General features: G+C 44.2%; 1 protein-coding gene across 2 annotated transcripts in view; it reads right to left on the bottom strand.

Annotated features, from left to right (window-relative positions):
• The window catches only part of NFATC3 (nuclear factor of activated T cells 3), a 59932-nt gene extending 42554 nt beyond the window's left edge, over nt 1-17378 (bottom strand). Inside the window, exons 1-2 of one of the 2 annotated variants that reach the window (XM_072346671.1) lie at nt 16843-17378; nt 371-1502 (exon numbers count right to left, since the gene is read on the bottom strand). In XM_072346671.1, coding sequence (XP_072202772.1) covers nt 371-1502; nt 16843-16942 — 1232 coding nt within the window. In that variant the 5' untranslated portion in view covers nt 16943-17378. The remainder of the gene's footprint in view (nt 1-370; nt 1503-16842) is intronic. The other variant, XM_072346670.1, reaches the window with a different exon arrangement.
• Nucleotides 17379-25380: the final 8002 nt, after the last annotated feature.

Genomic DNA, 25380 nt, shown 5'->3' with positions numbered 1-25380 from the left:
TTTTCACACACCCCAGTTGTACTAAAATGCTAACTGTTCAGATTAGATTCAACTGCTTAAAACATAAGCACGCACAAAAGCTACAGACATTTTATTTAGCTAGGCTCTGTGCACAAAGAAAAACAGCCTGTATTTAACTATATTCAGCTCCTATGCTACAGTGTATCTACTGTATTCTTTTAAAGGAAGAAACAGAAGGACATTTGGAGTCCCAACTTGTTTTTTTCTAATTGTGACTTTTATCTGCCTCCAAGAAGTTTTCTTTCAGAAGTCTAAATATATCACAGGAATATAAGCACATTAGCATGCCTACAAAGGATGCATTGGAAAGAGACCTCCTGAAGGACTTGGATATTTTCTTACAACTTACCGAAATATAGGAGTATGACCAGGCTTTGGTTTGTTCCAAGTAAAGTGCGAAGGAACAGACAAAAATTGGTCTCCGGGCAAATCTTTTTTCAAGCTGTGTTGTGAACCAGAGCAGTCATCTACTGCATTTTCAAGGGAAGATGATAAGTTGCCCTGCTCTTCAGGGCAGATATCTATTTTTCCAGACAAAGTAGCAGTCTGATCCTCTGAGGTCTTTCTTGTTTTAAGAGGAATATCAGTCTCTGTACAACACTGAAATGGTGAAAGGCCGGAATTAAGACCTTGCACATTATGGATGGAAGTGTTTAGCCACGTGTCTTCTGTTATGCTTCCTCTGGGAGAATGACCAGGTGATGGAGTTGGAGAATGGTGAGGAGAGAGAGAACCAGCATAGCAAATCTCAGCACTGGAGTGTCGTCGTTTCCCACAGGGGGATGTAGGTCTTGAGGAGGGCCTTGATGTTGGTCTAGGGCTTAACCAGTTTTCATCTGTAATGCTAGTTCTAGGAGAATGACAGGGAGACTGTCTAGGTGACAAGGCATGCCCAAATCCATAGGGCTGTTGCCAAGATTCATCGCTAGGACCTCTTGGAGAACCACCAGGAGAGGCCAGAGGAGAGCCAAGGGTAAATCGAGCAGCTGCTTCATTTAGCTCCGAGTCTACGTCATCATAAACATGAGAAATGGACTCACAAGAGGAAGCATCTGAAAACCAACTTCTGGAGGAAATGCTGCTGGCAGGGCTTGGACTAAGGGATGATTCCCTATATGATGGCTCAAGAGGAAGATAGAGATGGTCCCGTGAAGGTCTTTCCATATACTCATTTTCTGTGCCATTTGTGTGCAATTCATCTTCATTGGCTTCAATCCCTTGATGACAATTAGGTGAAATAGAAGTAATCTGAATACTTGGGCACTCAAAGGGTTTGGGTCCACCTAGTGGACTGTATTTGGATTCTGGTACCTCACCAGTTCCTTCATAGTTCTTATGACTCTGAAGTCTTGTAGGTGGTGACAGAGGAGAGGAGTGAGACTGCAGTCCATGGCGAGGAATACAAATTGGCTGATTTACAGAAGATGATGGCTGGTCTACATTAAAGATGTATATGGATGCACAGTCATCAGACTCAAGATCTGAAAAAGATGCAAAAGAAGAGGAACTGAATCAGAATATGTTACTTGAAAAATGTTACGAAACTTGTTTCCCAGACAGGATTTGTTTTCAACACCTTAGACATTTCTCATTACACTGGGCACAAAAAAGAAGCTAATTATTTTAGATCCATCCCATTTATATATTTACGCGACTAGAGCTTAAGTTTTCTTTCGTACATCTTGCTTTCAACCAGATTCTGCAGTTTATCTGCATCTTCAGTAGCTGAATATGTAATATACACAGAACACAGGTTTAAAGTCTTGAAACAGTCTAATATGGAATGCTCAACTCAATCATCATCTTTCACAACTATTTGCAATTTATTCACTTCTTAATTCTTGTATCATAATCAGATGCTTGATCATCTTAACATGAATATGAACAAATACAACGCTTCCTGCAATCTCACTAGTCAATAATTATGAGCACTAGAATAGGACATGCATAAGATTTATCTCCCTTAACATCAGAAAGCATATTTCAGTGATTCAAACTTCAATGGAGATGACAGATAAATGCAAGAAGGCCTAGCAAGAAACGTTATTAAATATAGTACAAAGAATCTCATTCCAAAGGTCTTCGTGGTTGCCTAGAAAACTGTCAGGTTCCCATCTCACAGACCAGCATTTTTCCAAGTTTGAGCAAAAGCCATCCAGCATAAAAAAGGCAAAACAAAACAGTCTCAGCTATCACAAACCTAGCTGAAACATAGGAAATATTCCTAAGGAAAGCATGCAACTGTGATGGATTCAGCAGCTTCGTCTCACAGAACCAAAGCAAATCCTCTTGCCCTGCTTCCCAGTATTAAGTGCCAATGAGACATTTGTTTTAGAAATGCTTAGAGGAATTTCCTGACTACCTATATTTGTTTCTTTTCCCTTGTGAAAGGGATCCCAAGTAGGATATCAACACTTTCCCAATCTTTTCAGACCTCAAGATTCATTACAAGCAATCATCAAGCAAAAGATCCCTCTAGCCAACTCTTTTTACACAGCTCAGCAGAAATTTCCACTCATTTAAAAAGATACAAATTTACCCTAGATGTTTTAAAGCCGCCCCTCAATTTCCTGCCTAGCAACTTGAAGTGAAGATGGTTTTAAATGCATTTACTCTCACAATCAAATGAAGTACCCAGAAAGGAAGTCATGTATTTTAGCCTTCTCCATGATGAAAAGAAAAATGTAGGATGGTAATCAAGTCATTCTATTCTAAGTTTCATTTAGAGCAATCAGCATAAAATTAACTAAAAGACATTATTCAGAAACAAAACAAGAAAGCATTTCCTCAGAGACAAGAAAGCATTTTCAAGTGGAGACAAAGCAAACTGCTACCAAGGAACAGAGTGTAACTCTATACTGAAAGAGGCACAAAAAAGCATTTAAGTGTAATATTCAGCACTGTGTGATTGTAGATGTAACATCACATAGTCATACATAACACTCTTTATATAACTATGGCATTACCATTCTTACGTGCTCTAAGAGCACCAAAAAAACCCCACTATTATGTGCTGCTTTATGAATATGCATATGCTAACAACATCACAACACTACGAAGGGACTGCCTTGCCTGTCACACAAATAATTACCAAAAGGTCACTGCACTGAACACTGTCAGAACAACGTTTCTCTATCTTTTCACCACAATTAAGATTAATTTTTATTATTTATTCGGGAGGAAGGAAAAATAAAAATAAAATCTTCTGCTGTTTCCCACCACGAAACATGAAAGGCAAACAGTAATTAGTTACAGATTTTCCACATTGACTGGTATATTCATATGCAGGGTCACAGATGTCTTTGTTCCCTAATTTAGTATTAGGACAGTTGGTCAAGAAAGAAAAAAGGCAATCCTGATAGAAGGATGACTTAAATTAGTAAGCACTTATCCAGCTACTTGAAAGTTAGAAGTGAAACACACAGTTAAAGAAATTTTGAAATAATATGAAAAACATTATAGGAAAACAACAGTCCTGTGTGTAAGCACCTACTGTCACAAGCAGCATTAGGGACAGCAGCAGTACATTGCTGGGTTAAAACTCAGCAATGCAAAGAGCCTTAATTATTTCTCCTGCAGAAATAAACAAGAAAACTCATAATATTTAAGACTGCTTCTCTTTCAGTGCCACTGGGATTTACAAAACACACAGGTACATTCAGAACTCACGTTTCACAGAGCTGAGAAGATTGGAAGAGCACAGAAACATCAGTGCAGGCTGGGAAGACCCACAGGAGAAAGGCAGCTGCGTCCCCTGAGCCCAGCTCTGCTGCTCCTGCTCCATGACAAACTGCCTCTACTGAGCTGGCACCACTTGTCCCATTAGCCCACGTGCACACTCCAAAAACAGGAAGCCAGAAACCTGGATTAAGGTCTATGAAGCTAACAAACACCCCCAACAACAGCAGGCTTATGACCATGGAAACAATGTATTTTGAAGTCTATAGTCACCACTATTGTCAACATCAATAAACAGGCAGCTTTATCTTAGTTCGGGACCATACTCCAACTCTCTGCTTATAGCCATGTGTTAAAACAATCTGTTAGATGCTTATAAAAACAACAACACTGGGACATACACAATGTGTCTCATCAATTCTACTGAGTGAGTTACCAGCAATTTTCTTTGGTCATATAAACTGTAGGGAGAATTTGATCTGGATGAGCCCCCTAACTAAAAGGAAAGTCAACCTATGAAGACAAATACCACTTGGGCAAAAGAAACTAGTTGGGGGGGGAGGAAGAGAAAGATTGACAATCCATAAAATGGAGACAATAGCTCAGAAAAACAATCCAATGCAGGGCTTCAAGAAAGCAGAGAATAAACAAATTCACAGAAGCCTCAGAAAAGGCAAGTATAAGGGAAAATGGAGCCACAAAGCAGCCCAAAGCAGAAATGGAGTCACGGTCATTAGGAATCTTAATAGGAGATCTACTACATCCCAGTAATCATGACAAGGGAGCAAGGTGAAAGTCAGCCTGGTCACGAGGCCTTCACCAACCTTAAAATCTATGAAGGAACCACTCAAGAAACAGTAAATAAATCAGATTAGTAAGCATTAAAAAATACCATAAACACATGGGGACAAGATGCTAGGTAGACAGATCCAGCAGCACACAAAGACTGAAAAAAAAACACTGCCGCCCATATCAGAAGACTGCCATGACCTTGAAAGGGCAGATGTTAAATGTCTTGTCTTCATGAAGTCAACCAAGTAAATTAACAAAATTAATAGCAACACAGAGTAAAGAAAACTGGACTGAATAAAACGTTAAAGAGCACTGAAGAACTACAGAGCAATCAGTTTAACTTCAGTTACAGGAGTAATTTGTTCCAGTTAGCATTTAAAAAGAAGATGGGGAAACAAAACAAGAAGTCAACATCTGTTACGAACAAAACCACGTCAAACTTATTTTGTTTTATGATGGAAGGTCTTTTAGGTAGCCAGTGCAGAAAGCAGCTCAGCTTTGCTTTAACTTACTGAGGCATTTAACACTGCACACACAAGCCAGTGAGTCTTTACCAGCACAGCAAAGCCCTCTTCTACACCCTGCTGAGAACACATTTACTACAGAGAACATAAAAGGCAGCATATCTCCCCCATCCACAAATCGAACAACAGCTATATAAAGCTGCAGACCTGCAATGCAATCCGACATCGGGTGTCTGTGCCACCCCTCACCAAAGGGAGCTGGGCAGGCTGTCAGTCAGAGCTCACATTTGTGACTGTCTGGAAGCAGGCTGGTGCATGGCAGCTTCCATTCAGTGTTAGAACAGCAATGGCTGACTAAGCTGTTAACTACGCTTCAACATAACCAGGGAATATACTGAAATAATACCCAGAACAACTGTTTCTGAAGTGCATTTTGCTCACTACTTGCTGCATCAGACTGCACATTCAGGACTCGTTATGCTTGCCCACCAGTTGCTCACTGCTCAGCCACGTACTGGCACAGCTTATGTGCAGCTGTGAAACCAACCAGATTTCTCCACAGAAGGAAGGTCAATTACCATCAAATGTCTGAACACAAGCCCCATGCCAAATACATTCAAACCACTTCATTATCCTAGGTTTGTAAGCCCACAAACAAACAGGTTTCAGACAATAAGAGTTGTCATAAGGTACTAAGCAAGTGCAACACGACCTAGGTCTTATAAAAATACCACTGTGAATACGGGATCAGTAATCAAGTCCTTTAAATAGCATTAGGAAAGACTTGTGCACCACCACAGCCATCACCTGTGCTCTAATGCAAGTCACATAATCTCCATCTCCATTCCCAAACTTCAAAAAGAAAATGATAACCTCTTCAGTTTTTCAGGTTGTATAGTTGGAATAATACAAGCGTATAGTTGTAATTACAGAGTAAATAGCCATAAAGTATCTAAGAAAAGACTCACCAGTGCTGAGGCTTTCAGTCAAGATGGATACTCACCACGAAACCTTCACAGAGGAGCGATCTCCAGAAAGAGATGCTGCTTTAGTGGTGGTCTGCCCTTTAATGGGATCTAGGAGAGGTGAAATCAAGCTGCCCCCCTTCCAGTAGCACAGCTGAATTACCTTCACCTGTGCTCCCACAGCTGACTCATCACTTGCCTCAGATGGTTAATTAGAGGTTCAGGCTGTGATCGAGTTTCCCTTACACAGATCGGCCGAAGTCAGGCACTATAATCTCTTTTCAAACTTGACAGTATTACAAGAATGTCACAAAAATAGCTGTTAACATGAACAAAAAGTGTATGTAGCTCCATTTCTAAACTACCAGTATCCTGCCAAGTTGCAGTCTTCTTTCTTGGGGCAAAAGAAGAGTCTCAATCCTCACAAAGAACCAAAAACACTCAAGAATCACAGTTTTCCAATTGTGCACTTAAAACCACAGCTGATCAGAGTTCTTTTTGGTACACTACCATATTAAATCTCTACAGTTGGATATTTCATTCCAGTTTTCCACTGCAACCTGTTAGCTCTCCAGAGACAATTCCTGTCTTCTGACAAGCTTAATCAGTTCTAGCAGGCAGCTTAAAAACGACCAACTTAAAAAAAAAAATCAACCCCTGAGAAACACAGCCACGTGTTGGTTTATAAAGGAGCAGAACTGACTAGTAAGCCACCAAATATGGTAATAAAAAAGCATAAATTGTTAAAACAATTAGAGTGACAATGCGGAGCAGACAGAAAACACCTCTTTGCACTCCGAGCTTACAGACACACAGAACAGTAGTGCAAAGCTTTCAGGAAAGAGATGATTTACATCAACCTCATTTTGTACAGGAGTTCTCCCTGTTCGATGATTCTGTGCTCTGTTTCATGCATATCTGATTACTCAAAAAGGACAAAAATAAATGTACTTCTGTCAGTCAGATACGCTACAGGCAGCTTTGTCATGGCCATCAGAATTTCACTTGCCAATTTTACTCATCTTCTCATGTTAAGCAAGGACAATGGAAATGTGAAAGAAAAACAATCCTTTCTACAGTAGAAGCTTCCAAGTTCTAGTGTGGATGAGAATTAGCTGTCCTCAGTGGAACCGCAGAACAGTAACAAAGCTGCAGCAGTTGAAGCAAGAGAATCATACAGCATATCAAATGCTTACAACTGACACTGCATTAAAAAAAGAACAGGCAGGCTGGCAGGGTGGAGCTGCACCTTAGGTTTTTTCAGCAGTAACTGCCCACCCACCCACACAAAGGGGGAAGGGCAAGGAGAAGAGCCGTATTTTTAACCCAGATGATTTTGGCAATCTGATTTACAGTGCAGTAACATAAGCCTTAGGACATATGGAGAAACAAGCAACCAGGACAGGAACCGCAGGTGGCTGCACTACCAAATACAGGCGTAACATGCAGTCAAAGCCTTGGGCCACAGCCTGGTGCAACGTTTAACCTGGAATGGCTGCCCGTGTGAGTAACACACATCAAGCCTCACTCTAACGTAACAGAATTCAGTTCCAAATAGAGAAGTAAGTCATTAGTTTTTATTTGGCACATAAGAAAGACTAAATAAACACAAAAATCAAATGCATCTACTTAAGCCATAAGCATGTTCCAAAAAAATTACGTACTTGTTTCTCAACTCAGATTAACTCAGTTTGCCACTTTCTTCCATGTTTTTAAAATACAAGTTTTCCTTATCTTTCACTGCAAAGTGCTTTGAGAGATGCTGATTAGACCAATGTAAAAAGGCAAGAAAATCCAGCTTGTAGCAATAAGCTCCAACAGGACTGTCATTCTCAGTTACAAGTACAGAAAGCAGCAACCGGAAGAACGAGGCGCTGTTTATACCTGTGCCTTCTCAACCTCTCCTGGTATTTCTGCAGATTATGAAGCAAGCTTTTAAGTGAAAGCTTGTTAAAGTTTGTGATTCAGTATTTAAGGACTATCCATTAATATTCATAACAGGTGAAAGAAAAATATTTACTTCTTGCTGTAAAAATCTGCAAGTTCCAAAGCTGCCTTTTTGCTTCCCTTTTTTCCCCTCCATGGGTGTGTCACTCAAGAGCACATCCCACTTTAGGGCACCAGATCCTCACATCTAAAAGGAAGCTGCTGCCCTCCAGTCTAAAGTCTCATCCATCATCCAGTGTAAGACTGAAAGTCAGCTCAACACGACCCAAGCAGTTCAGAAACACTTTAAATGGCACGTTACCTCCACACAGTAGTTAATAACACGTAGTTGTTACTGCACTTTTCCAGATAAAGTTGAGTATTTTACCTGTTCAGTTACCAGTCGCTGTGAAAGAACTCAGCCCTGCAGTCCCTGAGCATCTGGTATGTGCGGACCAACAGAAAACCAAGCACTCCAAAACTGCTGCGCAGTGCTTGACCACAGGAAGATGAGTGATGATAAAGACAAAATGACAGTAAGTGACTGAGGAGAAAAAGGGAATTATGTGCTATAGCTGCTGGCCAAAGGTTTGTCTGGGTTGTTGGTACTATAAGCTGATTTATCACTCACAACCCAACTCACTTCTGGGGGCAAACCTAAAAGACTTCATAAAGGGTGAATGCTCTATCTAGAAACTGAAATTGTCTCCTAACTGCTTACATGACTGCATTGGCCATTGATCAACTTCTAACACCCATGAGCTTATTGACAGCAGCATGATCTATACTGAGACTTCCAGGTGTGCTGTCTGCCTCAGTTTCAGAGCAAGAACTGCAGAGAAGCTGACTTTTCAGGACCAGAGCACTTAAGTAAGGCCACAGCAACATAAAAACAACACACCCAACATAGAAGTGTGCAAGAAAATGAGTATCTTAGTTTACAGTAAAGCATGATGACTTAGGTTGTGGCCTTTGAGAAAGCTTGTTGAAAAAGAACACAAGAATTGAAGGCAAAAGTTTGAGCAGGTAGAGGCTAAGTTGTACAGTATGAGAAGGGGAGGCAGAACTGGAGGCATGTCCCTTTCTGTTCAAACAGAGCACGACACAGATGCTGAGATCGGTATTGATGGGATCTGAGCAAACTTGTTTGGGAACATCTCACACCTCAGCAAAGCCACACTGTACTTCTACAGCTGTCCTGCAGCACTACAGAGGGCAAACCCTTTTATTTCACCACAGGCAACCCTACAGATAACTCAGTGCTTCAACTCACTAATATGTAAACTTTGCATACACATATCTCAAAGAGAGACTGAAACGAGCCAGAATGAGAAGTGCTCACACCAGTGAAGAATTAGCAACCCCTGAATTCACACTGTTAACCAACTGATGCGGTATAATAGGCAGAAATGAGAATCTAACAGCCCAGCATGTGCTCAGGGGAACAGCCAGGTGAAGCCAACCCAACAGCCAAGTGAACACGGAGGCAAAGAACACCAATTTTCCAGCAGCTTTCAGGATGATGCCCAAACTGTACAGGAGAACATGACTGCACCACACGCAAACCCTGGAACTTACATATTTATTTGTAGAGTCCTAAATAACTTGTGTTTATTCGAGCAGGAGGGAAGGCTTCACCAAACACTGCACGTAATCAGCTTAAAAACAAATCCTCCCCCCACCAGCAGAAATGCTAAGTAATACAAAAGGTACCAGCAGCTGTTGCTTGAACACCTAGACCTGATAGTTTACACCCATGAAACACAGGAACTCTGGTCTCATTTAAAGAAGCTGTACACAATACAAAATGTTGGCAGGTTTTTTCAGCGGTTCTTTGCATCAAACCACACATTCCCTTCTGGCATTGTCACTTGAGTACGGCAGTCCCAAATGACTCCACTAAAACCTTCTGTAATTGTGTCGCTACTCCATCCCCGCTGCTCCTTTGTGTCCGTGACTTATGGAACTGCTACATTGTATTTAAAATACATATGAGCTCTTATAAATTATCACAGACATTATTACAGCCTTTATGCAGTCAGCCACAGCAGCAAACCACTGTCACAGTTAATAACAGCATCCTGAATTCACCATCAGCTCGAGATTCTGTTTTTGGGGTAGGTTTCATTTTGGGTGATGCAAGAACGTTGTAAAGCCATTCAGTTAGAAGGTAACAGCCCATCACAGCGCGCGTTCCCTGTGGCACAGCACAACGGCTGCTCATCACTGAATTTATCTTTAAGTGATCTTCCCATTTTTCTGTTTGCTCAAAACAATACAAAACAACTTATAAAACAGAATAAAAGAAGCTCCTTCTCACAGCACTGGCTTCTCAAAATGAAAGCTAACAGTCACAGAGCACGGATTCTTCTTAAGTAACGAATGTGAGGTTTTTGCCTCTTGCAGTCCTGAATAACCTCATATCTAAAGAACAAAAATCTAGATCAGAAGGGACCTAAAAGTAAAGGAATATTCTGAATACCTCCCTCAACACACTTGCTAAAGATTCAGAAAATTCAACCTCAACTAACAATATTTTGTTAAAAGTCTTTCTCACTTTTAGAAGCAACGAATAATCTAAGGAGCAATTCATTAAACAAAGGCTAACAACGAGATTCTGCATTCCTAGGGGTGGTGAATCAGCTGTAGGTACCTGCCCATGTGTTCACCTACAACCGTTTTCTACACAGTATTTGTTCCTGCTTTAAAAAAAATAAAACAAAAAGAACAAAAAACCACCAAACCAGACAAGACTTCTTTTCTCTCCCCATTTCCCCAAGTGCCTATAAACAAAAACTAAACCTCCTCAAAACCTTGGGAAAACAATTTCCATCACCCCATCATCCTTTGCCTGAAAGGAATCTACAGCACGCGATGTCGGTGGGATATTCAGCCAGAGGAGCTGCAGATGATTAAGTTCAGCTGTGCAGTGAACTGCCGAGCGGCACAGCCCGCATACAGCCAGCCTGCTCACCGATAGCTTGGCAGGTCCCCAGACCAAACAGCTCTCCAAGGTTTGGTACAACCTACATCACCAGCCTTTCACAAAAACCCGTACAGATGGGTGTTCTAAAGGCTGAACAGAACTCTGACTCAGGACTAAGCCTGCTCCTGCTTTGCCACTGCACCCAGCCCTACCGATCATTTCGCTCATCTTAAATTCCACTGTCATCCGAACCCCATGCGGCATGCCTGGACAAATGCATGGACCTGGATGCTGCTTTACAGGCTGGGCTGACTGCCAGCACTGCTCCACGTACTTCCCTGGCCCACTAGGGCAGCTTTAGGCAACAACTCCTATATTTACGTTATTGCTGTGAACAGTCAAAGTCCTGCTTACTACTGACCAGGGCCCAAACTACTCTTGTTTCTCACTCGTTCAACAGCAACATTACTTAACCAGTTCTCTAGTGGAATATGATCAACTGCTTGCAGCAGGAAAGGAAAAAAGGAAAAAAGACAGTCACATTTTAAGTAGAGAGCTACTTTCTCCTTAAAAAAAGTACATTTATTTCCAGCATTCAGAAATCCTACAGAAACAAGCACTGGCACAAATGTTTTTCGCACCAAGACAATCTTCTGCATCCCAGCTCTCAGCATGTGCTCTGACTCGCACTGTGCCCAACACCCGGATGGGAGGAAGGGGAACAGAGAGTGGCACATGAGCATGAATGCTCACATGAAATAAGTGACATTTGGCCAAGCTAGTGATCTTTCTGAAACCCGTGCATTAGTGTGCCTTGATGCACAATGCAGTGAGCCAAACCATATGCCAGACCATGAAAGTTATGGCATTAGACCACGTGTAACTACAACTGCCTTGCAATAGCACACATGAGAATTGGGTAGTTTGCCAAATGGTCTCATTCTGGTCAAGCTTCATTCACATAGGGGAGACTTCATATAGCAAGCGTAACATGGAAAAGCAGCAACAGATCCAAATGTGTCAGCCTCCCATGATTATTGTTTCAGTGTAGCCCAGGCAACTCTGACTTAATTGATACCAGACTTCATTTTAATGCAAGTTTTCCTTTGGTGCTTCCTCGCTACTTCTCTGCTATCTCCACGTCACAGACCCTCATGTTTTCAGCCAGTTGCAGCTGCTTGGCTCCCCTGCCCTCCACCAGCACGTTATATAACTGCAGCCCATGGATGATTTGCATCGTGCCCCGCGCATCGGCCTGCTATGTGCACATCACGGAAATCACCACCTTGTGAAATCAAACCGTGGCAGTAATTAAATTTCCCCTCAATTGGTGGTGCCTACTGAAATACACTTAGTGCTCAATATCTAATAAACAAATATTTTGGTTTACCTCTAGGGGAACAAAAAGAAGAAACAGACTCAAGCTACTTGTTCATTCATTTCTTTCTTGCAGCAGCTGATGCTGGCATTAACTCAGGAGATTGTTTTTGTACAGCAAGCATTTACAGACCCACACACGCTCTTGTATTTATATGGACGGCTTAAATTATACCCATTAACCTCAGAGTTACCATCCTGTGCAAAGACTTTCTCTCCTACCCACAGACAACCAAATGTAAATGGACTAAAAGGGCTTAACAGGTGTGTAGAAGGATGTTCTCTGAGAAAGATTTCAGCAGGTCACATCCCAAGAGTTGCTCCTGGAGAAGGAAAGCAGACTTTGGGGCAGCTCTGGGCCAGAAGTTCACAGTCACAGAAAGGATGTCAGCAACAGCGACCGCCACTCAGCTCACACCTTGAGTGCACGATGACTACCAGCATTCGGCCCTCCATTTTCTACCCTGTCTAATTATGAGACCATTTTCTTTCCTACCACAAGTTGACTTTCTTAGCTTTGCCTACCTTACACACCATCTTAGGGAAAAGAACACAAAGTTCAAGCACACTACAAACTTCCATAAACATTTTAGCCTGCCTCCTACTCTCTACCAACAGCCTCTGACAGCAGTGTCATGAATACATGTTGAAGAAGTGGAGGATACTTTAGATATCAGAGATCAAAGCAAAGCTATAAAGACTAGTATTACAGTATTGTTTCGGTACAATATCAGTTCTGATATTTTTCTACTACATTCCTAAGTTAAGAGACTCTCATGTAGTGCCCACTTTCGCAGCAGAGAACTGCTGAGTTCCTGAGGCCAATGCAGTGGCAGACATCACTTTGGAGCACTCAGCACACAGGCAGCCTGACCTGCAGAGCAGCCCAAGGAGCTCCAAGGCGCTCACAGGGAGAGAGGGACAAACACAGAAGCCTTCAAAAAGAAAATATGGTATTACTTTGATATTCACGATGGCATAACATGTATTGGTATTTGGACACAGCCTTGAACCACTAAGCTAACGGCTCTAAGCTAGATGAGAAGTAGTACAGAAACATGGAAGCTTTCAAATGAACTGAAGAGCCAAGTCCAGTTATAGTGCCCTGCAGTGGAGCCGGGCTCCAGCTAACAAAGGCATTCTGAATTGTCACTAAATTCATCTCCAAACTGGGACACAAAAAGAGAACAAACAAACAAAATAAATCAAACAACCCACAACTCTGTCTGTTTTCTTCTCAGGAGGTAAGGAGGACTGTGAGAAATAATGTACCAGTAACAAGATTACTAAACAGTGTTACTTAACCAAATATCAAGTCACGGAAAATATGCAGAATTTTTTTATTTTTTTTTCCAGCTTTTTTCACAGTTTCCAAGGAAATAAAACAGATATTATGAACAAAAAGTCCAAGGAGAAAATTTTTGCTTTTTGCGGTAAAGCAATCAAATCTGGTGAAAACAAACCAAAAGCAACAAAGAATGACTACCTACACTGACAGCAAGCAGGTAACAGGGATTTCTTCGCCTCTATAACCGAAGAACAAAAGGCTGGGGGCTCAGGGAGCCATGCTGCTCCATCCCTCTGGGTAACGAAGCCTCACCCTGCATCTCACTCTTACACAGCTTCTTCAGGGTTCTGAACTGCAGTACCAACCACTCAGCTGCCTGTATTTCCTAACTGAATCATTCCTTTTCTGCTTCTTGAACAGCTTGCAGCCTCTGATTTTAAACCGCCCCACGTTTCACATACCAACAAGGAATAATTGTGGATGGTACAGAACTTTACAAGACCCTGAATTCCCAGCTCAGTACTACACACCCTGAGTTCTTTAAAGAGCCCTTCCCTAGTAAAAAATAAAACAAACAAGTTTTTGAAACAGAAGATAAACTCTGAAAATACAATTCAGCTAAAGAAACATCAGAGCAACTCATCTTTGCTCCCTTTTGCACAGCTCAGTATTTCAACAGTGAACTTCATCCTCAACAGATGAGCCTTTAACATGAGCATGGAGACCACTGTGCGTATTTGCTTAGTGCTCAATAAATTCCAAATTCAGACTTCTCAAAATTACACCAAACTGCACTGAAATCATGGGGGCAAGCAGGGTAGAGGCATCAGAAAGAATTCTCTCACCACTTACTTGACAGCCTATTGTATAAGGCTGCACAGGACCTCAGCGCAACTGACAGAATGCAGCAAGATGCAACCAGATGCTCCTGCAACTAAGAGAACAGTTCTGCAGCAAAGGGATTCAGTTCACTTCAGAGTGCTCCATCACTGACCGAAGGCCTGGATTCTTCTGGCAGGAAGACAAAGCTCATCAATCCCCAGAACTCCACCACCTGTGCTGGCTGCTGAGCGCTGCCAGATGAAAGCAAACCTTTACTGCTACTCTGGGACACAGACACTAACCTACCAAAGAGGAAGGTGCTACAGAGGTGCTCAGTGCCTTATCACCATCTACAATTACCTGAGAAGCTTCTGAACACGACCAAATTTGTATTCCAGCACACAAGGCAGATGAAACGAGCAATCCCTCTGATCTTCAAGGAAGTATGGATGATACTGCAGCATCAGAATTCAGACTTCTAAGCACCTTTGAACCATCCTTCATGCATTCCCCCCCATCAACACAAACTACAGCTTCCAGACTGAGCGTGCAAGCACCGCTGCATAACACCCATCTCATTTTCTGCCACTTAGCACAAAACTAACTACTCCTGTTCTAGTGTCCCGAAAACCACTGAAATTGCTCTATATATTAACACGGAAAACAGGCTGCTTTAATTTCTCCTTCTCTCCTTTCAAAGTCACAAAAAAAGGTAATCTCCAGCCCGAGATCAGCATCTGCGTAGTCGTTCAGAAATCAGAAGCACATTATGTGAGTTGCTCTTTCATATTTTCTTAGTTTTGATCAAAAAGTCAAAAATCAAAACAAAAACACCTTATAAATGCATACGTACCCAGAACAATTAAAAGTTAACACTACTGCAGCCTCAGCGTTAATGTAATTTCTGTGCTATTTATGCAAGAACTTTGTACCCAACGCTTCTCTCACAGGGACACGACCCCAAACATCCAGAGATACAGCATGAAGCACACAAACTTGTCTTCAGGTGACCCCAAGAGACCTGGCAATTTGAATATTATTTATTCCAAATTAAGCACCTTTCCCTGTGGCCTCCATGTTTTAACATGACCTTCCATTAAGGAAAATATACCCTTATGCTTATTTTGCCACACGAATGCCATCATCACTGAAGCTATCAAAATAGGGCTATGAAATATATGGTCTAAATAATCTACTCCAGGAGATATAAAGTTTCTGTTCATATATTATAGACAGATGAAGGGAAAAAATGAAAGATTTCCAATTGGGATCTTTGGCTTTTACAGAATCCAGTCCTCAACACACAGGCAGCACCAACAGCTGAACTCCAGCAGCTCTTCCAAGAGGCACTGACTGATCCCAACCCTTCCACCTCCAGTCCATGCCTGCAAACTGCCGGCCTCCCACCAACCACTGAGCTCCTCAGCCAGGGATGCAGGCAGGATGGAGGCACACGAGTTCTTACTGTCTGCTACAGCAAATGAATCATGACTGCCGTGTTTTCAAACTTGCCTTAAAGATAGTCTTAAGGCATCGAGCATGAAGATTTCCCTCTGTGTAGGGCAGTACCTGGACCACTTGTTACAGTGTTACCAAAATACAAGTATTATAGAATCGTTAAGTTTGGAAAAGACCTCCAGCATCACAAAGTCCGACCCCTGGCCCATCACCTCCACATCCACTCTAATGCCCTGTCTTCCAAGCAGTATTTTCTCATTTTCATCGATCCCTCATTGAGTACTACAGTTCAGAGCACCAGCATCATGTGAAAAGTGAACAGAAATTGGAATGCCATCCATTTTTTTATTTCTTTCTTTGTGATTTATTAGCATCCCCACCGTTTCCCGTTCGACTTGCATGCATCCTGTCCATCTGGTCTATTATACATTTATTTTGGCTAGCAGAACTCAGGTCTCCTTCCCAAAAGCACCATCTGCTTTTTAATGTTCCTGTCCCATTAAGCTGGAAATAAAGAAGGAAAATCTTTATAATCTTTCTTTCCTGCTTTTTTTTTCCCTCTAAGGAATCTGTAAGTTGTAACCGAGCATTAAAAAAGCTGGAATTAACTTCTGGAAAAAGCCGCTTCTAAGCGCTCACACCGCTTAGCGCTCTTCCTACCGAAGCGGCGCGGGCCCGCAGCCGGGAGGCGGCCCAACATGGCTGCGGACAGCGCGGCGCTCCGCACCGACAGAACGTCCCGCGGCCGGCAGCGCCGACAGCTCCGCACCACCGCCCTCCGGACCCGGCAGCCTCGCACGGCCCGGCCGCACGCACCGCCCGGAGGCGCCGAGCCGCTCCCCCTACGGACGCAACTTTTCACCCCACGGCGCTCCGCTCGGGCCCGCTCCGCCGCCAGCCCCGTCCCTCCTTCCCTCCCTCCCGCCGCGGCCCCTCTCCTTCCATTTTTCCCCTCCCGACGGCGGTGGGACCGGGCCGCCCCTCGCCGCCCCTTCGCGCCCCGCCGGGCCCGGCCCGAGGGCTGAGGGCGGGACGGCCGCTCCCCGCCCCCCCGCTGCAGCCCCCCCGCCGCGCCGTGAGGAAAACAGGAAGCCGCCCCCCCCCCCGGCCCGGCCGGCACCGCACCTGCAGGGCCCAGCGGCGGCCCGGGCCCGGGCTGCCCGTCCTCCCCGAAGATCAGCCTGAAGTCGAACTCGTCGTTGGCTCCGCAGTTTGCCGTAGTCATGGGTTTGGCCGGCGAGCCAAAGCGGGACGCCGTCGCCCTACCGGGCCGCGCCGGGCTCCCCCCGCCGGGCTGCGCTGTGGCCGCCTCCGCCCCTCAGGGCCGCCTCATGGCACCGCGCGCGGTCGAGGGGAGGGGGCGCGACGGCGGCTGGGAGGGGGGGAAGCGCGCAGGAGGCGGCGGCGGCGCGAGCGGCTGCTCCGACCTCGTCGCGATCGGCCGTGCCCGGCCGCCTTCTGTCACTCAGAGGGGAGGGCGCCCGCTACGGGCCGACGCCGGCCCCGCCTCCGCCCCGCGCGCTCCCGCCGGCCCCGCCCCCTCCCGGCGGTTCCCACACTCGCGCCCTCCCGCTCGCCGTTCAGCCCGTGACGTCGCCGCACCGAGGCCGCCTCGTGACCCGCCGCGCCGAGCGGGCAACGAAGGACGGGAAGGGGGGGACGCGTCAGACCGCGCCGTCCCCGCGCCACTCCCCCCCCCCCTCCCCGCGGGGACCGCCGGGGGATGTAGTTGGTTGGAGGGCGCGGAGGCGCCGCCCCGTGGGGCGCTGCGGGGCGGGGTGCCACGTGTCGCTCCGCTCCGAGCCGCGCCGTCTCCGCGGCCGGGGCAGCGCCTGGGGGGATGCGGCGGGGGGCGGACCGGGAGCGCGCCGTGCGCAGGAGCGGCCGCGGAGAGGAGCGTGGGAATGTCGGAGCGTCCCGTGCCGAAGGAAGGATAAGGCTGAAAGCGCGTGCGGAGCTGCGGCTGTTCTTGCGGGCGGTATTGACGCCCCCCGGTGCAGGCCCTGGGTGTGAAGGGCTTGTAAAGCAAAACTCCGCGCAGCTGTGCGGGCTGCTCGTCAGATGGGGAGAGCAGGAGGGCTCTAGGTCTGTGCTGTCGGTACGGATGGGAACTCGAGTCCTGCTCGTACCCAGCTGTGTGGTCCTGAAGGTCAGTTACGGGGTGTTCACGGCTTTATTTGCGTTAGAGAGTGATAAACTTCCGGAATTAGCCCTGCTGTGCCTTTCAGGCGTTAAGGAACCAGGCTCCGCTGCCAAGTTCTAAAATCAGTTAACTAGAACCGCTGTTGCGATCGCATGGCCACGTGAAACCAAAGGTCTGGCTGTTACCACCTCGTTAATCACACCGTCTTGGTCACAAATAGCAAACTGAACGTGTCCCGGTGCACGGGAGCTTCTTAAGACTGTAATCTTCATTGTTGGAAGGGACCTCTGCAGCTCTCCCAGTCCAGCCGTGCTGGCAGAAATGCTGCTCTGCTACACAGAAAGGCTCGAATCCCGGGAGTTGGACTCGATGATCTCTAAGGTCCCTTCCAACTCGCACGATACTATGATACTGTGAAGCAGTTCCCTGTAGCAGGCTGTGCAGGAAAGCATCCAGGTGGGTTTGAGTACCTCCAGAGTAAGAGAGCCCACCACCCCCCTGGGCAGCCTGTGCCAATGCCCTGTCACCCTCACAGTAAAGAAACTCTCCTTTGTGTTTATCTGGAACAGCCCCAGGGCTCTCAGCCTTTTAACGTATGGGAGATGCTGCAGACCCCCATCATCTTTGTAGCTCTGCATTGGGTCTCCAGCAGTCTTGTCTACCTTCTGTTACTGTTGATGTGGATCCAAGTAAGATCTGTGCCAGCTCCGCTCTTACATTTATCACTGGATGTTCTCTTTGTAGGCTGAGTACAAGTCAGAGAAGAAAGCTGGTGTGGAGAGAAAGAAGCTCAGTGATTTGCACTGAAGAACGCACGTGTTTTTCTTTCTCTTATTCTCCTAATGCAGCATCCTTTATGTTGTTGCTCTCCACACAGTGGTTGTTCCTTCCCATAAAATGCAAGTGGGGCTGCAGCTGCTGTTCATTCATTGCTGAGGCTGTGGGTGCACCTGGGTGCGTCCTGCAGGAAGCCCAGCCCCACACCATAAGCTCAGCCCCGGCTGCAGCCTCCTCTTACCTCTAAGGCCAAGGTCACGCAGCAAGGCAAGCTGGAAAAGAATGTGTAATTGGATTAACCAAGGGTTAAAAAAAAAGCCCTCGTGCAGTCCTGAATGCAAAGAGGTCTGCAATGAACACTTCGGGATGATGTGGGATATATCAAATGGTTCTTAGCTGATTTTTCTCTGAAAAATTTTGGGCAACCTCTCGCAATTTCAAGGCAGATATATCAGAATTCATCTTATTGTTAAATAATGGTTGTGTCAGATTACAGCACGTGGAGTAACTGTAGCTGTTTCCTGTTCTGCTGTACCAGGAGGTTATTCATTATGCATGTCCCTGGAGAAAAATACAACCAAATTTGTTCTCTCTGTAAGGGGCCACGTGAATGCAATCCGGGTTCCTTGATAAGATGCTCTGCGTGAAGTTCTAATCAGCATGCTGAATATGTAAAATACTGCCTTCTTCCTTCAGGTGCAAAACAAATCCTTTCTCTCCTGTTTGAGGCAGGTATCCAGCAACAAGTGGAAGCTTCAGGTCATCAGGGAGTGCTGTCAGTAACAGGGGAAAAAGGCCGTGTGGACTTCATACCCTGAAATACAGCAGAGCAATCTACTATCTCATGACCATCGAGCCAAGAGGAGCAATTTACAGACTTTGTAGAAAGCAAGGCTGCACTCTAAGCAATTAATGGTTATTTACAGTTATCTCCGTGAGGCTTTCTACTTCAAAGTCAGATATATCTGGCTCTTTGAGTTCAGAACTTGTGCTTCTTGCCAGTCCTTTGTCTTTTCTCCACCACACCTTTCATTTCACTCTCTCCCCCTGCTGCCCCACCACACACATCCTTTCTGAATTCCCCAAACCTAAAACACCTTCAAACCTTTCCATGCAGCCAAGGAGTAATCGGGGCATGACCACATTGGCAGCGGCCCTCAGCGCACTGACGTGGGTTTGCACCAATTTGCAGGGACCTGGGTCAGCCCCACGCTGAAGGCCACAGCACGGATGGCCAACCTGGCACACGCACGCTGCCCAGAGCTCAGCCAGCAGCAGAACCAGGGAGGCCTCCTTTCACTGTGGTTTTGTGCTGAGGGAATGCTTTTGTGTACTCCTTTGTTTAATATGCATAGGAGGGTTCCTCTCCTCGCTGCTTTCTGGCTGTATTACTGCATCCAGATGGGGATACACCTTGATGTGCTCAGAAGCTGGAGTTACTGCCCGTGCCTTGGGAAGGAAAGAGCACGCTTCCTGTGGTAGTTGAATCCCTTCCAAACTGGGGCTATTTTCTAGGCGTGTTGTGACTTTCGGCTCCAAAAACCTGAGGGCTGCATTGTGCTGTGTTTTATTTTCCACGCATCATCCTATGCTGTATAGCAAGGAATTCTGAGCTGCAGCCACATCCCAGATCTGTATTTGTCTTGGAGTAGCAGGGATTCCTCCCCCTTCCTATGGGCAGCAAATCAAACCCAGCTGTGCAATTGTAGCCAGAATAGGCTTTGGAAGAAGCATGGCCAGGCATTTGTTCTGCATGATTCAATAAACCAAACAGCCTCGAATTAGGAATATAACGCATAAGGTTGTATTTCAGATGCTTGATCTCGTTCCCTTCTGTGGTCGGATCTGGACCTGTTTAGAAGCCACACACACCAATGTGGCAAGGAAAGGGCAGATGAGAAAGCACAGAGAAGGACTCCTGGAATCAGCAGATAGTGCTCTTTGGCTGCGCCTATGGTCATGCTTTTTACAGCTAATATTGGAAAAAAGCATGAGTACAGGAAAGGAGAGAGATATATACATGTATATGTATATATAAAACCACTGCAAATATATCCTTAAACACTTGCATTCATTTGCAAATGACATCCAAACAAAATAGCATAGCTTTTATTTCACAGCTAGCAAGGCAAATCCATTTTTTAAGCACGCAGAGGAGTGTTATGTAGGAGACAGATACTATTTCAGTAAGCAGGCAATGTTCAGGACAGTTAAATTCAGCAGCCATATAGAAAAGGGTCTTGCATTCTGCACGCAAGGTCACATGGGTTATTTATATTTCATATGTGACATCTGGCATTTTGAATAATTTCCTTGGCTAATTACCAGTGCCTGGGTGAAATGTGAAACTTCTGCCATCGGGGAATTAAAAGGAAAACAAAAACAAAAGTAGATTGCAGAGCACTGGAAAGCTTTGTAGGAAAATGAGGAGTTGTCCTATTGCAAGCATCAGATACACAATAGGAGAAAACAGAGTAAAAGGGAGGAGTGTGACCAAACTTGGATAAATTTAAGTTTTCGGGGAAAATTTGCAGTCATCCTTTTAAGACTCGCTGTGCCTCAACTGCTTGATTGCAGCTCTCCTACCTCAGTCTCACGCTCAGCACTGAATCAATGGGGTATTTGTAACAACAAGATTTCAAAGCGGAAAGGAAGAAAGAAAGGATTGCCTACAAGGTGTGCGCTGACAAAAAAACACCTACGTAAAAATTTAACGAGGTCGTAGAGTCTCGTTTCGCCATTTTACAGTTTACCCCAAGAAGTTTCATTCCTCCCCTCAACTTCCTGCAGTCATAGTAGCACCCCGCAGTATATTTTTCCTACAATATATATTTCAGATTGAGCAATCATTGCTTTGCTTTATTGTTTGTTTAACATTCTGCACACATTGCTTCATAAAGTTTTCTGCTGCTTTATATTTCTATAGTTGGAGTCTCATTTGGCAGTTGCCATCACGCACACATTAAAAAGAGCAGAGGGTCTGGAAGTCTGGCACTTGGCTGCGTGGCTCTCCTCACAGAATTTCTGTTCACAGTGTTTTGCTTTCAGGTCATGCAGTGAAAGAAAAATAAAATTACCAGCAGCACTATTACCGGAATTAAGACATAAGGCCATTCCAGGCACAGGTATTTGCTTCTGAAGCGATTGCTTTCACAGGTACCTTAGAGTCTTACTGCTAAACCTAAAGTGGTTTGTGAGTGAAATCAGATGGCAATTGAGATTGCTACCAGAAAAAGAACAAAATCCTTTAATGCACTGTGATGATTGCAGAAGATAAATATTTGTGGAAGCTCTAATGAGGTTTCATAAAAGCTCTTAGGCTTGATACAAAGACTAGGGGGGCATTTTACTTACTTTTGCATATCTCAACTTTGATTTTTGAATGTTTGTCAGCCAGCAGACGGTTCTCTTGCTAAGGTACAGCACTGGGACTTAGAAAATATGGGTTCTGTTCCAACCTTCCAATTACTCATAGGCTAATTTTCAGACTTTCCCAAAGGACATAAGTAATTTGCTCTCTATGTATTCACTACAAACACTGCCTTATTTCCCTCTAAGGTGAAGACAGCACAACTTTTGTACTCTCTCTTTTTATTTAGATTGCACACGCCTCTGCATAAGAACTTTGAAGTCTGAAATAGCTCTTAAATGCTGCTTGAACAGCCAAGCAGCCAAACTGGACAATCACACAACTATCATAGCAGAATTACCCCAGACTCTGAGCCTCTAGCTGGCTCTATAGGATCTATACATAATACGATAATCCTATGACATGGCTCTATTTTGTCTAAGTGTACTGCCTGCATGAAGCCTGCAGGGCTCATTCTTCAGCGAAAGGGCCTGTCAACCTTGTGCAAATTACTTTTGTCCTTGACTTGGGTCAGACTAAGCCAACAAAAAACAATAGGCTCTAATGCACAGAATGCTTTAAAGGCTCACTGGCAGTTTGGCTTTTGGACTGCTGTCTTTCAGCTTTGTGGAAGTGGATTCATTTTGCAGTCATCAGGTCACATGCACGCACCACTTGCTTGGTCTGCGCCTAATGAGCTTTCTGACCCAGAATCTTAATTTGGATACAACAGCTTTCAGATGAGAGGCAACAGGTGCTGAACAGGATTGCCATGTCCCAGCTGCGGCAGGTGCTTGAGTGTCTTTTTGCTGTTATCCATGCCAGTATGAAGTCAGACAGGCCAGCCAGGTGGTTTGCATTTAGCTTTTTTCCTCTGCACTGGAATAAAAGCAGGATTGACAGGCAGTTTTGAGTTGATTGAGTTTCTGCCTGGTTTGCTGACTGGATTGCATGTAAGAGGGTTGATGCTTCTTTGACCGAGCACGGGTCGGGAGGTTTAACTATTTGATTTGGTTTCGGAATCAATTCTCAATGCAGCAGTTGTCAGATATGAGGCTGCAAGTCCCGGTCCTTATCTTTCTACCATAACCCCTTCCCAGAAGTAGGCTTTGTGGGTCCTCCGGCTCCTTACATGCAAGACTGGACTGTGGGATATACTGCTGCATATTAAAAATGAATGGAAAGCAGAAAAAACAGAAAAAAATAAATAGCAAGGACTGACTAAATACTTAGTATTCTCCCAAGCTGGACAACAGGGCATTCAATTAGCAAAGTCAGGTCTGGAAGAATACTAGTCAGTAAAGGTTCATGCTTTTAACATAAATTTATTGTTGCTGTATTTGCAGTTGCTATGTCTTCATTTCTCATATATGCATAAAGAACGGGTTAGCTGTTAACTTACATTGAGCAGAAAACCTGAGCTTTAATGAATGCTCAAATAAAATGGATTTTTAACACAAACTGGCAGTTTTACCCCAAGGATGCCGCCTAGCCAGGGATAAAAACAAACCATATGATCAGTGATCATATGATCATTTGCAATGATGGTACCAGAGGTGTTTCTGTTCCATTGATGCTTGCTGACTAACTGCTAAACTAGTAGTTGGAAAGAGGCACTGGTCAGAATGGATTTGATACAGCTTCAACCTCGAACCTGAAGATGAAAAGATGCCATGTACTCTGCAAACCATCTTCAAAGACTTTTCTACAGATGGAGGACTAACACAAACCAGAGTTTTAGCCACAGCTGCTATTAAGCATATAAAGATATATGAAGATATAAAAAAAAGCTCAGGACTATTCCATGACAAAGAGTAAAGTGTTCTTTGATAGGGACATAACAAGGTTTAAAAGGTACATTTTTTTTTTAATAGACTTAATACGGTGGGGTGGAAATCAGGATAAAGGAGTTTGACCATTAGAGAGGAATAAAGAAAACAGCAAGAAAGACACTGCAGCTGGGAATTCATCTAAGTAAAAGAGGGGGGAAAAGAAACTTGAAGATCAATGCTCTGCTGATTTTTTCTCTCTTTAGTCTTTGAATTTGTATAGAATAAAAGCCAAGCAAAACGTTATTAAAAAGATGGATGATTTTTCCAGCTCAAATATCTGCTGCTAATACAGAATCTACCTTTTATCCTATTGTAAACAGAAAATAGAAAGGCAGTAAATATAAGGGTTTTAATGCAACGACGGAAAGGTGTGAGTAAAGATTATAGAAGAGGAAGATGGCACAAGAGGAGAGTGATGTAATGAGATGAGTAAATACATTTGTGTGTGAGCAATGCCAAGAGTGCCCACCGTAGAACTGTGGCAAATAAATGAAAGAAAATAGGTGCCGTATATAAAGACTTTTATCTGGTCAGCCATTGAGACAGCTGGAACTGTGGTAAAATCTGAAAGGTAGGCCAAGAAAGGACATGCTTTCATAAGATTACAGTAGTAATGACTACAACTTGGTCATTGGAACTGGATGGCTACAGGATACCAACTAATCATAATAAGTATCACCCTATTTCCTATTGAAATAAAAGCAAACGTGTATCTCTTCCAAGTCTTGTTCAGTCTGCAGTCCTGAAGAGTCCAAAATGTTTTCTGCAAAGAAAAGTGTTTCAATCAAGGAGAGGATCGTGAGGAATAATGTGTTTATTAGCAACAGTGAGCAAGCAATAGTGTGCTTTTGGTTAAGTTCCTCCTAGAGGAGGAGGCAATGGGCTGAAGCAGCTTAAGTGAAAATATCCCATAAATACAGTTAAAAATAGAAACTAATTAGCCCATAAACCCACCCAAAAGGACAAGTTTCTAAACAAAAGGATGGGACAAAGTTATTTTTGGAAAAATTACTTCTAGTATTTATAAACTAACGTATAAAAGTATAAAATACAGGGAGGTGCTGGTTCCTCTTGAAAGTTTCTTCATTAACTTACTAAACCCTTCTGCTGAACTGAATGTACCCACAGAGAAGAAAAGGCAAACCTTCTGGAATCTGCTAGCAAGTTTTCCATTCGAATTTAAACATATACATCTTCTCCAGTTTTGCTCAATTGAAAAACAAGAAACAATCAATCAGCCATGAAGTGGTTTCTGCTGGGCAGGGATTCAGCAGGAAGCAGCCAGCAGTACTGTATGCATCCACAATCACTGTAATGCATGACTTTTTTAGCATGCAGTAGCATTAAGCTGTTCTGATGGCTTTGACATGCTTTTGCTCAGCAAAAAAATGCTGAAGAGAGCAACAGCTGCCCTTCTTGGTGCTCTCCTGCAGGCAGACTCTAATCCTCTGGGTTTATACAGTTGTTCAAGGACCATTAAAAGGAAAAGCCTTCTGAAACACCAGAGGCACCAAACGGGAAAGTGTTTGCACCAAGTTTTACCTACGTTAAGAAAAAGTGTA

This window comes from Excalfactoria chinensis, chromosome 11, assembly GCF_039878825.1.
Source record: "Excalfactoria chinensis isolate bCotChi1 chromosome 11, bCotChi1.hap2, whole genome shotgun sequence".
NCBI classification, from domain to species: domain Eukaryota; kingdom Metazoa; phylum Chordata; class Aves; order Galliformes; family Phasianidae; genus Excalfactoria; species Excalfactoria chinensis.
The sequence above is the reverse complement of the archived record's forward strand: the minus strand, read 5'-3'. Positions and strand labels throughout refer to the sequence as shown.